The 18,486-nt window shown below is 43.6% G+C and overlaps 1 protein-coding gene and 2 long non-coding RNA genes across 9 annotated transcripts in view; 2 read left to right on the top strand and 1 right to left on the bottom strand.

Annotated features, from left to right (window-relative positions):
• The window catches only part of LOC115291586, a 13,808-nt gene extending 6,182 nt beyond the window's left edge, over positions 1-7,626 (top strand). Inside the window, exons 2-3 of the long non-coding RNA XR_003908544.1 lie at positions 5,612-5,630; positions 7,427-7,626. This is a non-coding gene — a long non-coding RNA (uncharacterized LOC115291586). The remainder of the gene's footprint in view (positions 1-5,611; positions 5,631-7,426) is intronic.
• The window catches only part of APP (amyloid beta precursor protein), a 205,210-nt gene that overhangs the window by 113,848 nt on the left and 72,876 nt on the right, over positions 1-18,486 (bottom strand). For all 6 annotated transcript variants that reach the window (XM_029939098.1, XM_029939099.1, XM_029939100.1 and 3 more), the window contains exon 5: positions 9,253-9,455. In XM_029939098.1, the coding sequence (XP_029794958.1) occupies positions 9,253-9,455 (203 nt within the window). The remainder of the gene's footprint in view (positions 1-9,252; positions 9,456-18,486) is intronic.
• The window catches only part of LOC115291587, a 32,763-nt gene that overhangs the window by 7,253 nt on the left and 7,024 nt on the right, over positions 1-18,486 (top strand). For both annotated transcript variants that reach the window (XR_003908545.1, XR_003908546.1), the window contains exon 2: positions 16,014-16,085. This is a non-coding gene — a long non-coding RNA (uncharacterized LOC115291587). The remainder of the gene's footprint in view (positions 1-16,013; positions 16,086-18,486) is intronic.

Here is an 18,486-nt window from a genome sequence, read left to right as displayed (position 1 = left end):
CTTAAATCCAATACAAAGGTAATAATTACCTTACTTACATTTAAGTCTATGAAAACTTACACTTCTCCGAAATCTGAATTCAGGTGATGTTCTTGAAACATGTCAGAACACCAGAAATATCAAATCTATTGTTTTTATTAAGACAACAAAAAAAGCTTGAAATTTACTTTCTTTGTAGGGCCTCTCCTTAAATAAAGGGTTCTATACAGTTCTTGTTCTTATAACAGAAAGGAGGCTCTGGATAAGCGAGTCAGAAGTTGGAGGATGGTCCTGCTGTTTCATGCTCTTTTCTGGGGGAGACTGGGCGTGTCCACCTTGCCATTTTAGCTGGTCTCTTGTCACAGAGCCCAGCAGGAGGGCTGGGCAGCCTCCAGCAGAGGACACATGTCTCTGATTGCTACCCATCATTTGCAATTTTAAAACAGTGCACAGGGGAGAGTGAACTGCTTTTGGAAGAATACAAGACAAAGCGAGGAAGGCAGGTTTTCTCCATCTCTCACTGTCTATCTAGCAAATATGCACATGCAGTATTAAAAAAAATTTTTTTTTAACATTTATTTTTGACATGGAGGGGAGCAGGAGACAGAGCGCAAGCAGGGGAGGGGCAGAGAGAGAGGGAGACAGAGTCCGAAGCGGGCTCCAGGCTCCAGGCTCCGAGCTGTCAGCACAGAGCCCGATGCAGGGCTCCACCTCACAAACCATGAGATCATGACCTGAGCGGAAGTTGGACGCTCAACCAACTGAGCCATCCAAGTGCCTCTGATATGCAGTATTTAAAAAATATTTTGTGACTTGTCTCTAAGCTACAAAACGACATTACGTTATCAAATATCTGTTTTCACCTTATATACGAGTATTTACCATCTTTGTTTTAGCACATGTTTTCTTCGCAAACAATACAAATGGTCACCGGCTACCTACCAATGTGCAAAGCGAAGAGTGAGGCTGACATGAAGATGAGGCACAATATGGAGGGGGTTCCTCTGTTTGGACAGATTAAACGCTGGCATCACTGAGGTCTCAGCAGCCCAGCCCAGTGGTCTGCAGCCAGGGAGAATCTGCCCCCGCCCCCTCCCAGGAGACTTCCAGCAATGCCTGGAGACGGTCTGAGCTGTCACCGCTGGGAGGTGTCACGGGCACCAGGTGGGAGGGATGGTGCTACAAAACATCCTAAAATGGGCAGAACAGTACTGACAAAGAACAATCGGGCACCAAACACTGTTAATGCTGAGGTGGAGGACGCCTGCCACAGTCCAAGCAAATACCAGAAAATTTCACATGCCATTGTGGTAATTGTGCCCTGTCCTGAGACTGGGGGCTAATGAGCAACAGGCAGCAGCATGTCAGAAATCTGGACTAACAATTGGCATTGAATTCCAGGACAGGGGCACCTGGATGGCTCAGCTGATTAAGCATCTGACTCTTGATATCAGCCCGGGTCATGATCTCATCACGGTTCATGAGTTTGAGCCCTATACGGTGCTCTGCACGGACAGTGCGGAGCCTGCTTCTCTGCCCCTTCCCTACACGTGTGCGCTCTCTCTCCAAATAAATAAATAAACTTAAAAAAAAATTTCAGGGGCACTTGGGTGGCTCAGTCAGTTAAGCGTCCAACTTTGGCTCAGGTCATGCTTTTACACCTCTGGGTTCAAGCCCCAAGTAGGGCTCTGTGCTGACAGCTTCAGAGCCTGGAACCTGCTTTGGATTCTGTGTCTCCTTCTCTCTCTGCCCCTCCCCTGCTCATGCTCTGTGTCTCTCTCAAAAATAAATAAATGTAAAAAAAAAAATTAAAAACAAAAGTTCTAGAACAGATTTAGTCATGAAGACTGTCCAGCAAGGGCTTTCTATGCTCCTAGCATGAACCATGAGGAATTCGATCCTGCATACAAGAACACAAAATTTCTGTCCATATTCTGTGATACTTTCTCTGTCTCAGAAATTATATCCACCAAGAATGTAAATAAATTCAAGAAAAAGAGACAACCCTCTCCTCACAGTTAATACCCAAATGGTCTTACTGTAGAGCTTTATCAAGTTTTCTGTTCAAAGCTCCTTTTACCATTTCAAGAGGCTCTTAATTTTTATATTTTTATTTATTTTTTTCATTATTTACTTACTTATTATTTTTTTTAGTAATCTCTACACCCAATGTGGGGCTCAAAAATCACCACCCAAGATCAAGAGTCACATGCTCTTCAGAGTTAGCCAGCCGGGTGCCCCGGAGTCTCTTACTATTTAAAATTTGGGCTTTGTTGCTGTCTGGATATGTATATAAATTTTGTAGATATATGTATTTATTTGTATATTTTTTAAATAGCAACTGATTTGGTGAAAAACATGAGACAGATCAGGTTTCTGGACTTTAACTGGACTAGAATGAAAACAGTTTTTTATTTTTAATAGAATTAGACATAATTGCATTAAAATACCTATGGCTGATTATGTCCATTATTCTAACATTGAATCTTGTTTTTTAAAGCTTATTTATTTTTGAGAGAGACAGAGAGGGTGGGCATGCATGAGCGGGAGAGGGGCAGAGAGAGAGGGAGAAAGAGAATCTCAAGCAGACTCCATGTTGATAAGCACAGAGTCTGACTCGGGGCTCGAACTCACAAATTGTGAGATTATGACTTGACCTGAAATTGAGAGTTGGATGCTTACCTGACTGAATCACCAGGCATCCCTCTGCCATTGAGTCTTTATACAGTGTAGGAATGGAAAGTACTGGCCATGAACACTACTAGTCATGTGAAATGTCAAGCAAAACGGAGTTCAAAAATATAATTCGCGATGTGGCCATGCAGATCTTTGTGAATATACTAAGACCACTGAATTCTATACTTTATGGTTATGTAAATTATACCTCAATACAGTTATTAAAAAATAGAAAATTATGTATGCACACACAATTTTTTATAGGACTCTGTTCCTCAGTGTCAGGTTTTAAGCAAACTACCTGATTGAACTCTCTGAATCGGGACGTGGAGAGAAGGGGTCAATGCCATGCTTCACTCTGTCTCTATCAAAGTGTATGTCAAATCAATGGCTGTCATGCCATGGGCACAAAATCACAGGCTGCCACCTGTCACATCTATGGCCCAGTGGCAATATGAGTTCTCTCGACATCGTTGGGAAGGATGCTAAGTTCTGGGCGGGGAACAGGGATGGATCTTGCTTGCCCTTGGTCATTAACACTGAGGTAAAGCCTTCCAGGAAAGGGAGGGGCCGTTATCTCTGTGCCTTGTTCCCAAACACAAACTGGGGCTTTATTTTCATTTTTGGGCAGCATGCTGTTATGAGGCATCCAACAGGAGTATGTGAGCACGTTTTTACCTTTGTCAGTTTCCCCCGAAATTCTGTGGAAAGTTAAATGTGAATGATAAGTAAGACTCCTATTCGGGAATTAGAGGAGTGTCACAGCCACTGCAGACAGGTAACAATGGAGATGTGAGAATTTGGTTGGTTTCCTCCATCCTTGCAATCAGTGCAAGCCATTCTGATGGATTTATGAGTGTTCTTGAATTCCTTCTACTTGGTGCTCCACAAACGGGCAAATCTCTATTCTTTCAAAATCACTCAAACGCTGACTTCTCATCAATGCCCTTGTTAAAACTGCTGTCTGCGGGCTCAGCCCTTCCCTTCCTCTGTGCGGCTGCTGAAGGTCCCTAACCAGCCAGGTCGGAGACTCCAGTCTCTCCCCAGGAGGGCGTGAGCAGGTGTGGATGCAAAGCCCCCCCCCCCGAGCAAGCGACCAGAATCATATCCTCGTGCCCTCAGGAACCAGCGCAATGCCCCGTACCTAAGAGAGCCTGGTTGATGTTGGTGCAACATACAGCAGTAAATCACATGGTGCTACTCCCAGGCTAATGGCTGCCCGAGGGAGAAGAAAAATTATATAATTCTGTAATGTTCAGTCATCTAGCCCAAGGCCAGTAACATTAGATTGAACTTTTTAACTTCAGCATCATATGCGATGCTCCAAGAGCTACCTGTATCTGTGTTTCGGTCCATTTAATCAATGACCTTCCAAGAGGTTCAAGATCCCGCAAGAAGTGACACGCTATCTTGAAATGCAATAGCATTTAATAGTATCTGGGTTTAATTTTCAGCTAGACACAAAATTGGACTGCAGGTATTTTTATATACAATGTATATTCCTAAAAACATATTCTAAACAGGGGCATGTGGGGGGCTCAGCTGGTTAAGCGGCCAACACTCAGTATCAGCCCAGTTCACGGTCTCATGGTTTGTGGGTTCGAGCCCCGTGTTAAGGTTGGTGCTGACAGTGCAGAGGCTGCTTGGCATTCTCTCTCTCTGCCCCTCCTCCACACGTGTTCTCTCTTCTACTCTCTCAAAATAAGTAAAACAAAACAAAACAAATTTTAAAAAATTTTAACCAAGAAACCGAGTTTAAGTAGTTTGTTATTCTTAACATGTCTACAAATACCACCTTTATTATTACTGATAGATGTGGCTGTATCACATTTATGTTTTTTATAATAAAAAACCCAATTTGTTGGTTTACCTTTGGCATTCCTAGTTAGTAGTAAACATTGTTCTCTGAAAAATCAGAATTATACTTATAACCAAGACACCTAGATCTAGAGCACTTGGGTTAACTGAATACTTACTGTCTACCAGGAACTGTGCTAAATGTTTTTCATAATTATACTTTATTTAACCCTCATAAAATGATTAAAATGATGTATAGGAGCAGGGTGACTTACAGGTTATTTGACTGATACAAATCTACATGGTCAGGTTGTAGAGCTGGGATTAATTCTGGGCAACCTGTGCTGTTTTTAATTTTTTTTTTATTATTTTTAGAGAGAGAGAGACAGAGAGACAGAGAGAAACAGAGAGTGCACAAGCGTGAGCAGGTGAGGGGCAGAGAGAGAGGGAGAGAGCCCCAAGCAGGCTCCACGCCCTGTCAGGTCAGAGCCTGATGTTGGGCTCATAAGATCATGACCTGAGCTGAAACCTAGAGTTGGATACTTAACTGACTGAGCCACGCAGGCACGCAGTTTTATCAGAGTTTAGAATTCATGGTTGAGTCAGAAAACGCCCTTACATCTTTGGTTCATAAAATTGTTATATTTTCTCAAATCAAAGAAAATTAGGAGCAAGACTCTAAATATATGACCATTTTACTCAAACTAGTATTGGTTTATTCCACGGGATCAATATCCAAGTTTTCCTTAAGTACCTAAACCAATAAATCCTAAAGTCAGATGGATATAGTAGTGTGCTCACTTTTTCCTCTGGAATTGGTAATAGAGTTAGAACTGACATCTCCTCCTTCAGGACCATTGATTCTAATACAACACAGCTGAAAATTTTATGACCATGTCAAAGCACCCTATACTTTCCTCCCCTCTACCTATTTCTTTCCAATTTAAGCAGGTTACAAAGGGATTGAGTTTCTGTCACAAAGCACATTACGGGATTGTATTAGTAGCAACAGGTTGGTAATGAAGAAATAACTTTCTTATTAAGTATGGTTGTGAATCACGTTTTCTCTTGGTCACTGAAACATTAATAGTGATAACTAGATTGTGAGCCTCTTTTCAGTGGCTCTTCCTTGCAAGTCACCTGTGATTTTTATTTTCAGCACAGGAGCAGGGCTACTTGTAAGTGGAGTTTTATGAAGTCAGCAATCACGGACGCCATTGCTGTGGTTCTTCATCAGGGAAGAGGACCAGTGACCAGGAGGGAAAGAGCTCGATGCAGCTATCACCATTTAAACTTCTCCTTCTTTATTGGAGTTAGCTGGGCACTCACAACACTCTCTGACACGGACCCCATATACCATAACGTGTTTCCTTCCCTGAAAATTTTGCCTCAAGTACACTTGCATCCATTTTGGATGTCTTATATGGGATGGACGGCTTTCCATTCAAAGCTCTTCTATTTCTAGCACTGACAGTTGTGTTTTTAGATGGTCACTGTGACTGCCTTTCTTGCCATCAACACGATAAACTTGTTATCTTTAAAGGTTAGTTTAAAAAACAAAAGTCCTGAGGCGCCTGGGTGGCTCAGTCGGTTAAGCGTCTGGCTTCAGCTCAGGTCATAATCTCACGGTCCGTGGGTTCAAGCCCTGCATCCGGCTCTATGCTGACAGCTAGCCTGGAGCCTGCTTCAGATTATGTATCTCTCTCTCTGACCCTCCCCTGCTTGCGTGGTCTCTGTCTCTCAAAAAAAAAAAAAGTCTCTTGCTTAGAGATTTAAAAACAATCTTTTTTTTTTTAACGTTTATTTATTTTTGAAAGAGAGACACAGAGTGTGAGCGGGGGATGGTTAGAGAGAGAGAGAGGGAAACACAGAATCGGAAGCAGGCTCCAGGCTCTGAGCAAATGGTCAGCACAGAGTTTGACGTGGGGCTAGAACCCACCAACCGTGAGATCATGACTTGAGCTGAAGTTGGTCCGCTTAACCCACTGAGCCACCCAGGTGCTGCCTAAACAATCTTTTAATTGCCTTTGTCTTTCTACGGAAAATATTACAACTTAACATCCCTCCATATTTGATCTTAGCTAATAACGCTACATTGAGAGAAAAAGGCAAGCAAAAGAAACTGGGCTTGTTCAGAACATAACAAGACTGCATTATCTCAGGAGGATTCTCTCTTATTCAGAACATAATAGGACTATACTATCTCGAGGGAATTCTGTTGGTTTGGAGTATCGGCATACATTTATGCGGTATTTTCTCACAATACGGCATAAACTGTGTCACCGACTCGCTGTTCCCCCCTCTCCTCACAGCAGTAACATAACCCCAAAATCTCTTCACCATTTCTACCAAAAATTCCTCCCCACATGGTAGGAAGTGATGGCTGTCAGTTCATGCTCATGCTTGCCAGTCTGGCGTGGAAGGTCCTCACATTTTAGCCCCAACCTAATGTCCTGTGACTCTCCTATCTAAGACACCTGCTCCAGTTTAAATCAGACTGTCCTGAGCTCCCAAACACGCCACGGACCCTTCCAGAGCAACTCTGTTCTGCTGCCTGACTGACTCTAAAGTGCCCTAAAATAAGCCTTTCCCTCTCCATCTCTTTTTGTAGACCCTTCCCCGATCAATCTCTTACTCTTAGAAGTGGGCTCTGGGCTCACAGTTTTTTTTTTTTAACACAGATGACTGTGTTTCTTTGATACAAATTTCCTGTGGGAGTTTAATCCATGAGGGTCAGCTATCTTGTGTGTTCTCATCCTATGATCCACCGAGGCCAGCAAAATGGCTTGTACCAAAAAGGCACCCCCAAAACAAAGGTTGAGTAAATGGACATTATGATGTAAATATCTACCCTAGCAGAGACCATGAGAATGTCAGAATCCCTGACTCAGAACACTGACTGCTGTAATTTGTAGTCACATATCTTTTAGGTTTCAAAAGACACTCTGAAAAAAATCCCAATTTTCCTTCCTAGGAAAAGAGTTCATTTAGCCAGATCTGCCACATGTGGTCCTAAGAGGCACGTGAAGAACATTCTGGGAAAGGATGCCTGGAGTATTGAGAAATGAGTGGCTCAAATAAAACCTGCATTTACTTAAATATAAATCTACCCACAGGTGCCCTTACGGGCTAAATGCAGTAAGAAATTATCATTAAACAGGAAATGATACAGTTAAACAATTGATCTTCTGCTCTATTTTTTTAAAGAATATGTGACTCTTTCAATGTATTTTAAGTTAACTCTGAGTGTTTTATTAAAAAATTTTTTTTCTAATGTTTGTTTTTGAGAGAGACAGAGTGCGAGCGGCGAAGAGGCAGACAGAGGGAGACACAGAATCCGAAGCAGACTCCAGGCTCTGAGTTGTCAGCCCAGAGCCTGACACAGGGCTCAGACTAGTGGACCCCAAGATCATGACCTGAGCCGAAGTTAATTCCAGTCTTAGAAGTTATAAGAGAAAGAAACCTAGAGCCTCAAAAATACTATTTTAAGTGAAAGAAGCCAGACACAAAAGAGCATGTATGATCCCACTCCCATTAAGTGTCTAGACGGGTTGTTGCTGGGGGCTGGTGGTGAGAGCAAGGATGGACCGAATGGGTGCCAGGGATCTTATCGGGATGACGACAATTTCTAAGACTGGCTTATGAGGGTGGTTGCTTAATTTGGTAAATTTATTAAAGCCACTGAATTATACACTTACATACTTAAAATGGGCGAATTTTATGTCAATTATACCTCAGTGAAGGTTTACAAAATGCAGTGAATAAAAGAAGATATTACGGTGGTCCTTGGGAATCTACTTACGGCAGAGAAAGCGACCCATTTTAAGCTCCAATTTAACAACAGAGCTGAACTCATTTTACCTTAATAAAAAGCAAGAGGAAAACTTATAATATGGTAGCATTTGTGGCAGATGTTAAAAGTATCTGAATACATTAAAACTCCATCCATCCACATTCACCGGTTCTCATTCTAAGACCATCTTTCATTATTTGCAAAACAAATGCATCACCTTTAAGAAACAACCCTACAATTTGCTAGTTGCTGTGATAACATTTGGTTGTCTAGCGTGAATCTGAGACGCTTACTTTTATTTCAGAGAGACCATAAAGGAAGTCTGTTAGTTAATTCCCATCACAGCATTCTTAATAGGAGCATTACTTAAATGGAAAAAAGGAAGTCTTAAGATATGGTCACAACATCTACCTTTCAAAGAAGGCACTCTCCCACCTCCCCCAATAAAACAGTGGAAAGACAACACAAAAATCATCCAAGTTACATTTCACAGCAAAAAGTAATGGAATAACCCACCAAATGTTGTTCATTAATGGAATTTAATTCCAACTACTCACTCACCTAAGATTTATCTAGGAGTTTCTACAACACAGGCACTCTGCATTATACTAAGTAAGAGCCAGTCCTTGCCCTCAAGATGCTCATAGTTCATGTGGCGAAAGAGACAACAGGTGATAAGACCGTACTAAATACCTACTGCTAGGGACGGACCACGACGTCACCTAACAGCCTCAGCTGAATGAGATCGCACCTGGTCAGCTAGACTTTTCTAGAACTTTCTAGAACAAGCTGGGATGTACCAAGCAGAACAGTCTGAATCATTGGGACTTTACATCATCTGAAATGAATTGTTGGATTGCTTGTTAAACCAGAGAGTTTCATGAGCATTAAGACCTGCCATTGTGCATTTTACTTTTGGTTGGGGAAGGCAGTGGTGCTCGGCTGGGTAGCTGGTATGAGGCTTTCCTTCTCCCTGATGGCGGAAATCTAAGGAAATGGTGAATTACCTCGCACCACCTCTTCCACAGACTCCGTGGTGGTGGTGGTGGTCGTGGCAATGCTGGTGGTTCTCTCCGTGGCCTCTTCATAGGGTTCTTCCGCCTCTTCCTCTGCCTCATCACCATCTTCATCATCCTCGTCATCCTCGGCTTCTTCTTCCTCGACATCAGCCACCTCCTCTTCCTCTGCTACTTCCACTACTTTGTCTTCACTGCAGCAGGAAATAGAAATAACAGTGATAGTCATTTAAACAAATTTCAGAAAGGTGTGGGGGGGATCAACAACAAAGGATTTTGGTAATTTCAGAGGGAATGTGGCATCAAAGCAAACAAGGCACACAGGGCTTGAAGTCAGCAGGTGTATGGCGGAATCCCAGCTCACTGGGTCTACAGTGTTCTGGCCCTTGGGCACAGCTCTTCTTAGTTCACATGGCTGCAAAAATGGTATGCCATGATTCCAACTACATACTATTCTAGAAAAGGCAAAATTATTGAGTGGTTCCTGGCAGGGCGGGGTAGGGTGAAGGAGGGAGGGATGGATAGGTAGAGCGTTGGGGATTTTTAGAGCAGTCTCTATAGCAGTGAACACACGACATGTGCATTTGTCAAAACCAACACAACTGTACAACACAGGAAGTGAACTCTAGTATAAACTAAGCACTTTATCACTAATGTATCCATATTGGACCAGAGGCACTATACTAATAAAAATGCTAACAACAGAGGAAGCGTGGGGGAGGGTGGGAGAAGTGGGGTTTCTCGGTACTTGCTGCTCCAATTTTCTGTAACCCTGGAAGTGCTCTAAAAAAATAAAGTCCATTTAAACAGGAGAGAGGAAAGGGGATATCCAAACTGAACTTGCTGTATAGGATGATTCCCATAATGTACGTGAAAACACCACAGAGCATCTGCACAGTGGACACTCAGTAAAGGTGGGAATCGCTTCAAATACTACTATTCAACTGGATACGGATGAGGAAGAAGAAACTGGTGTAAATAAATCTGTAATACCCAGCGGTCAGGGAGACCTACTGAGACTATACCGTTGTGTTCCCTACTCTTGCTTACTGTGGAACGTTGTAGAATATCAACGTTCAGGGGCTGTCAAATGTCAGCGACTATCAGAATTACTCTTAAGGCTTATTAAAACACAAATCACCAGGCACCACCTGTCAGGATTTCTGAATCGGTGGGTCTAGGATGGGGCCCAAGAATTTGTATTTCTAACAATTTCCTGGGTGGTACTGATGCTGGTCTTCAGGGGTATGATATTCTGAGAACCACTGAAATATGCAATACTGAGAATAATGGTAACAGATAGCCAGTAAATCACAGTATAATTGGGAAGGGGATCAGAAATAATATGTGAGGCACTAAGCATGCATATCCTGATCTGAATAATAAATCAGCACATTTGGATGGTAGAAAGGTAGTCTCGAACAAAATCAGAAAGCTCGTGTGAGATGTCCTTGTAGAAATCATGTACCTGCAGTGCACACACGGTCAAGAGCGTTTGAAAGATGATAAATGAAGACAGGAACCTAAGTGTTAAGCAAGGAAAAGTATGTATCCCATATCATCTGGCTACACAGCAGACATACACGCTCCATCCTAGCTCAGATCACAAACACAATACGGACAAAAGATCTACCCGTGCTGGGCGTTTCAAACTACCAGAGCAACTGCCATGGGTCTTATGTGACAAGAGCACAGGAATAGGATGGGGGGCTGCCACGCCGACTATTTCTGTCCGCAGAAAAAAAGAAACCAGGGAATTGTGGCCGCACAGCCTATTCATATGTCTAAGGAGAAGTGACAGGAACTAAAGATTTTGTGTGAGCCACACCGGGAGCCTTGGAATGCTCCAGGTGAGCTGGGCTCTGCATAGGGAGGCAGACTTCACACATGTTGGGGAGGGACAACAGGAGGATCCCATGGTGTGGGGAGACAGGAAGGAGGATGGCAAAAGGCTCCCACAGATGAAGTCTGAAAGACACCACCACGTCATTTTGCTGAGGATGAAAAGGAAAAAGCTACGTAAGGAGATGGATACAGCATGAGAAGGAATTCCTTTCATTGATTAACTCATAATGTAAGGAACTTGTATAGAAGTCCTATAAAAATGTACATGGCCTGGCAAATGGACCACCTTTCTAATGCTGATTAATGATGCAAGGATGGTAAGTGAACGCATCCAAAGAAACGGAAGCTTGTGCCTTGAGAAAAAGGAGAAACGTATTATGCAGAAAACAGTAATAATAACTTCTTAGCATGGTAATACATCAAATGTAACAGAGATGATGCTGACTAGTCATTTTAGCACTTCCATGAGGCCATGAAGAAAAAGCAAGAAGGGAAAATGTTAAGGGCGCCTGGGTGACTCAGGTGGTTAAGCGTCCGGCTTCGGCTCAGGTCATGATCTCACGGTTCGTGGGTTCGAGCCCCACATCGGGCTCTGTGCCGACAGCTAGCTCAGAGCCTGGAGCCTGCTTCAGATTCTGTATCTCCCGCTCTCTCTGACTGTGCTGTCTCTGTCTCTCACCAAAAAAAAAAAAACCAAAAAAAAAACACCATAAAGAAGGGAAAATGTTGGCACTGATAATCAGGTGATCTGCTCAAGATAAATGGGGTGCAATCAGTATTTCTCGACTGCCTGCATTTCCCGCACAAAAGCCTAGTGGAGGCAACGTTTCCCAAGAATCCTTAACAGCTGCTCAGGTGCCCAAATTTTACCCGGTATCCTGTGTCCTCACTTTTCTAGAGGATCTCATGTCGGAGTAGTGGGCACAGAAGAATGATCCGATGTGTGCCATCAGCTAATTTATTTTCTTTTGTATCCAGTCAAATTATAGGTGCCAATACTATTTAGTTCTCCAAATTAAGTAGAAAAGGGAGGTAAAGCCAAGGAGAGAAACTAATATTCTCCTTAAAGAGTGAAGTACGCACGCTGTCCTGAGCCAGGAATGGGATGACAGCGTCCAAGGGTGGGGTCCAGGGTTAAGGCAGTATTGTGCTTCCTGGCAGGACAGGAAGAGTAGCACTGTGGGTCCCCCAGAAACCTCCCTCAACCTCCCCTGTTATGACTTGACTGTTGTACCTTAGGCTCCAAACAGAAAACGTGCTTATGAAAGCAGCTGCGTTTAGAATGTGTCTAGCCATAAAAAAAAAAAAGTGAAATACATGCCCATCATCCATCACTGCATCTGTCTGAGCAATTTACTGGCATAATAAGGAACAGAAATACATAATAGTTCAATTGCCTGAGGAATTAAATTACTTGGCCTAAGAGAATGCAGGTCCAACTCTTATTACCATAGTGTTGATTTCTGGAATTAAATTTAGATGTCCATAAATTCAATTATCTATTTGGACACTATTAAAACAGCAGCAAGCAGTTATGTTTTAACAATACTGCATCTTCCCAAAGAACATCGACCACACCAGCATTCCACGGCCGGCCGCGCTTTTCACAAATAGCAGGAAACCCAGAAAGGGGCGAAAAATTAATTTTCCACCAACTCTTCAATTGCTGGATGGCTTTGCTGCATGAGGTGACTGAGGGAAGCTGATCTCAGTGCAAAAAAGCACCAAGGAGGGGCCAGTGAGGGAAGTGTGAGGCTGGGCGTCATGAAGCAATTTCCTTACAAATAATCAAGAAACTGACAACGAAATTGTGCCTTGGTAACGCAGTGGAATATTCATATCACATTCACCCGTCTTAGTGTCTGTCAATTTATAGTAGACAGCTTTTATGGCCTTTAAATTCCAATAATGAGGACCGCTTCTAAAGAAGGGGAGAACTGTCTGCAAATGCTGATCATCTCAGGAGCACCTGACTCTAATAAGAAGGTTGAAGGGTTAAAGGGATATTTCTACGAGGAAATAAATTACCGAGAATGAAATTTTACGTGTCGGCATGCAAGAGTTTACTTTGGTGAGAGATGCACTCCGTCACAAAGGTGACTCTCCTTCTATTTCTAAATAAAGGCTGACCTTGATCACTTTCCCTTGCTGTTTCCTCCCTGATGTTGCCTTCACATAGGGAAAGATTTTGATTCACATACCAGTTTTAATTCCTTTTTGTTTAAGTCATGCAAAAACAATTTTTCCATTTGCATTCTCTAAAAAGCTGTATGTACTCATTCACAGTCTCTGCTAAGGCTTGCCTTTCTTCTGGCCCTTTGTAGGACAAAGGAGAGGACACAGCACCAGAAAGGCTGTGATTCCCAGGCTATATGAGAACTGGATAGTCATGAGACCTGAACACGCAGTGATGGCAGAAGTGGGTGGGGGAGGGGCTTGAAACAGAACAGCTGTCAGTTCCCAAGGAGGGGGGTGAGCCTCAACAGCAAGATGCTCAGATACACGGATGTTTATTGAACTAGAAAGGGGAAGAAAGTGTCACTCAGAGTCAGGAATAGGGAAGGAAAAATTAGCAATTGTTTTTCACTGCGCCAGTTCTTAGTGCTCTCAGAGTTTATTTAACCTGGAGGGTACAGGGGCCAAAGAGTCCTTTGTTCCAGGAGAAAGCGGGATCTATAATACGGCTGAGGAGTATGTGGGTGGCTCAGTGTGGTTAAGCGTTCGACTTTGGCTTAGGTCATGATCTCACGGTTTGTGGGTTCGAGCCCCATGTCGGGCTCTGTGCTGACAGCTCAGGGCCTGGAGCCTGCTTCGGGTTTTGTTTCCCTCTCTTCCTGCCCCTCCCCCAACCATGCTCTGTCTATCAAAACTAAATATCAAAAAAATTACTGCTGCGAAATTAGGAAAATTAGTTGCCAGAAAACGTGTGAACACAGAAAACAATGGAAACTTATTCTTACGGCGCCAGTAAATGGTTCAAGAGGGGCAGAGCTAAGAAATAAAAAGCCAGAATCCTCCCCATCTGAAGACACTGTTGGAAGTCAAATGTACAATTGGACGCACGGCCTGATTCCATTTATATAAACTGTGAAAACAGGCACCCCTCCAGGCTGCTGCCAGAGCTCAGAGGTGCTCCACACTGGCGAGGGGGAGACTTGTGACGGGCAGGGACCAGGAGAGAGGCCTCTGGGGGGCTGGCAGGCGGCGCTGGGATTTGGCTGTCTGCTATCCGGTGGGCGCAGTTCTGAAATTCATCGAGCTGTGTACCCATATTACGTGCATTTCTCTTCAGGAAAGAGGGGTAAAAGGGACAAAATGCTGGGTGCTTGGGTGGCTCACATGGTTGAGTGTTGGACTCTTGATTTCAGCTCAGGGTATAATCTCATGGTTTGTGGGTTTGAGCCCCGTGTCGGGCTCTGTGCTGACAGCACTGAGCTTACTTGGGATTCTCTCTCTCCCTCCATATCTCTTTGTCCCTCCCCCAAGCTCTCACATGCCGTCTCTCTCTCTCTCTAAATAAATAAATAAATTTTAACAAAGAAAGGGGAGAGGATCCTGCTACTATACTGTCCCACTCTTCTCAAATATTCTCACAAGTGGGTTAGAATAAGAACTCTTTAATTGGTATAATGGTATTTTCAAGGACTCCAAACCCTCAATCCAGTTAGGGCACAAATTATGAAGGTAGAAGGCACATAACAATAACAACAATAATAATAATGATATACCGATATATTACATGTAATAATTACACATAATAATATACCTATGCATTTTTTCAGTAGTGAAAATCTTTCACTATCTGAAGGGAATACAAGTAATTATATATATGTATATGCGTATATGTATATGAAAAAAAATATATATATACGTTTCCTTCAGCCATGACCTCACTAACTAGACTATATTGGTTAAGTAATTTATTCTCTAAAATTTCATAAATGAATTTGAGGCTCATATAGGATTCAATCCACATATGTTGATGATTACTGGCCCCCCCAAAAAAAGTTACTCTCCTTTAATGCTGTACTATTAGAATCTCACCCATGGGTAATATCCTGTAAAAATAGATTTCTCTTTAGTCTACCGAGTTTCAGCAGAGAAGTCTGGATGACATTCCTCAGTTAGTGGGTATTGTTAATGTTTCACTTAAAGGATCTCAGAAAATTTGGTTGGCCTTCTCTTCTAAAAAAATGTGCTGTGGTAGAAAATGTAAGCTGCCCCAAAGCCATGCCTACCTCCTTTCTCCCATCCCTTCATCGATCAGAGAAAATAAGACACCGAACACTGCAGACCCTGTCTCCCTTGCAGGCAGAGAAGACAAGCGCCTGCCATGACTTGGGACAATGAGGTGCCAGAGGGCATCTGGCTGGGCCTCTTGGTGGGGGGTCCAGGAAGGCTGTACTTTCCAGATGAGAAGTCACATCCCACTGAGTGGTCAGAGTGCTTGCTCCTTTGCCCTTCTGTGTGTCTTGTCCCCGCTGGAATGGCAACAGCCGCCTGTCAAGGGCTAGTTGATAAAACATTCAGGTGCAGAAGCTGATGAGGAGGGTGGGATGGAAAGACCTCAAGGTCACATCTCTTTCTTGCTGCACCAGCGCAGGGCTCCCTGCTGCCAGAGTCTGGGTTTTCGGTTATTTGCAGCTAGAAGCATTTCTTGCAGATGGTTTCAATGCTTTCTCCAGTGCCTGGGTGGCTCAGTTGGTTGAGCATCTGGCTTCAGCTCAGGTCATGATCTCACGTTCGTGGGTTCGAGCCCCGCATCCGGCTCTGTGCCACCAGCTCAGAGCCTGGAGCCTGCTTCACATTCTGTGTCTCTCTCTTTCTCTCTCTCTGCCCCTCCCCTGCTCACACTGTCTCTGTTTCTCAAAAATTAATGGAATATTAAAAAAAAATGCTTTCCCCAGACACAGGGTTATGGACTCCTGCTTAAGGAAGATAAGGACAAAAACTGAGACACCAAAAATCCACGATTCGGGGTGAGTTATAGACAACCTTCATCTGAAATGAGGATGCGGCACCATTGTTCCATATTTAACGAATAACTCTCCTGGGCCAGAGAATCTACACGAATTACTCCATGAGTCACAGACATACTGCCTATTAAATGCCTTAGAAATTCAAAGGGGGAGTGATTCTTGTGAGCTAGAAGTGTGTGAGCTGCAGGACGCGGAAAGCGGGTGTAAGGAAGAGGCAGGGCTGTCCAGAGAATGCCCAGCCAGGAACGACAAGGATACGATGACAAAAGGATTCAGTGTGGCACTGAACTTTACCAGTGAGTTCTGCTAAACTGCAGAGACCAAGCACCACGATATTTTTTCTTTAGTCAATGGACAGTTAAGTATTTGAGTTGAAAGAAATGGGCACCAATCGTTAATGAGCAAAAAAAGGGGGAATGCATGAATTCACCCGTCCCCTGAGCCATTCTACGCAGTGCCTCTCTATGCCACATGCTAGCCATCTGATGAACAATGTTTTCGGTGTTTTTGCCAAGTGTCAGGTGATATTCCAGGCTCTGACAGTGGGCCTCGGAGAATGACAAAGCCTCTGTTTTCCTGGAACATATATTTTAGTGGGTAGGGCACAATAGGAGCAAATAAATAAGAAAAAAATAGAATTATACAAAGAAAGCTAATGTGCTAACCAGTGACCATAATGGATGTGTTTGGGGGGGGCGGGGCAAGGGGGCACCATTTCAAATAGGATGGTCAGGGGGAGGCCACCTAGACATAGACGGCTTAAAGAGTTGTGGGGGTGGGGATGGTTGGGGCAGAAGGAAGAGCAAGTGCAAAGGCCCTGGGGGGAGGGCAAGCTTAGCATGATGAAGAGAAAGGCAGCTAGCATAGCGGGCAGAGGATGAGGTTCTCAAGAGAAGTTAAGGTTGGAGCCAGACATGAACGGTGGGAGGCCATGTTGGTTATGTTAAAAAACAGCAAGTCTACTCATGTGCAATGGAAATGACTCAATGAGATTTAAGTTTTAAAGATGGCTCTGGCTGCTGGGTGAAGAGGAGACTCTCAGGAGACAAGAGTAGCAGCTATGACATTGGAGAAACACACAAGAGAGAAAGGGTAGCTCACGGGGCTGAGAGCCAGAAGGACAGACAATGACATCATCATCCATATAAATGTGACATTACTGTACTGATAACAATTACGAATAGTTAGGAGACCCAAAAGAATAAGATCTGACCAGATCCAGGGTGTACCACAAGGCAGACGTGACAAAGGGATGGCTGAAATGTGACCTACAGAAGACCCAAGGTGAATGAAGACCACTCTCCACCAGACAGGGCTGGCAGAGCATATGCAAAGGCCCTGTGGTAAAAGGGAGGAAAACCTGAGGGTCTGAAACAAAGTCAGCTAACGACAAAGAGTAACCAAAGAAGGACAAATGATCAATGGAGTAGAGCATGTGGCTCATGGCTTATTTTTACACATCCTGTAAGTTAAAAGTGGTTTTTACATTTTTAAATAATTATGAAAAGCAACAAAAAAGATAGTAACAGAGATGGCACGTGGCCTGCAGAGCTTAAAATGTTATTATCTGGCCCTTTACAGAAAGTGTGCGGACTCCTTGCACAAAAGAGGGACTACCGGGTGAGGTGGGTATGGAAACACCAAATAACTGTGCTTTGTCGATCTGGAATGAGATAGAATGAAACAGAGTGAAAAGTGTCAAAAATGTCCAAGCTGTAAAATTCTAGAGCAGAAACAACAGTGATCCCTGCTTTTTGCCTCCTTCGGAGCCAGCAGAACACAAGGTGTAAGGCGATGGGCAATCTTGTGGCAGGGTGGAGAGGTTAGAAACATGCGCCCTGGGGCCCGCCTACTAAGATTTGAATCCCGGCTCTGTGACCCTGAGCGAGTGAGTTAAGCTCTCTGGGCCTCCTTACCTTCGCCTGTAAAATGCCAAACAAATAGGAGGTATTTGCAGTCACAGGGGCGCGATGAGAAACGGTTAATACTTGTGAGGCACTGGGGCGCCAGGGCGGCGCAGTCTGACTTTGGTTCAGGTAATGACCTCACAGTTCACGAGTCTGAGCCCCACGTCAGGCTCTGTGCAGACAGCTCAAAACCTGGACCTGATTCAGATTCTGTCTCCCTCTCTCTAACTCTCCCCTGCTTGTATGCTAGCTCTCTCTCTCTCTCAAAAGTAAACAAGCATTAACATCCTTGTACTGCACTTAGAAAAGCATCTGACCTCCATGAGTACCAGGTAAGCAATAATGCAAAGGCCACACGCAGTACTTGACACAGAGAACAGCTCAATTAATAACAACTGAAAATAGCTCCAAAAACAATGTGCTGAAGGAATGAATGGTAGGACTAAACATCACTGAGAGATTCATCCAGAACACTCAGAACTGGTGTATCTCTG

This window comes from Suricata suricatta, chromosome 5 (genome assembly GCF_006229205.1).
Source record: "Suricata suricatta isolate VVHF042 chromosome 5, meerkat_22Aug2017_6uvM2_HiC, whole genome shotgun sequence".
Taxonomy (NCBI): domain Eukaryota; kingdom Metazoa; phylum Chordata; class Mammalia; order Carnivora; family Herpestidae; genus Suricata; species Suricata suricatta.
Note: the sequence above shows the minus strand (reverse complement) of the source record. Positions and strands in the feature narration are given on the sequence as shown.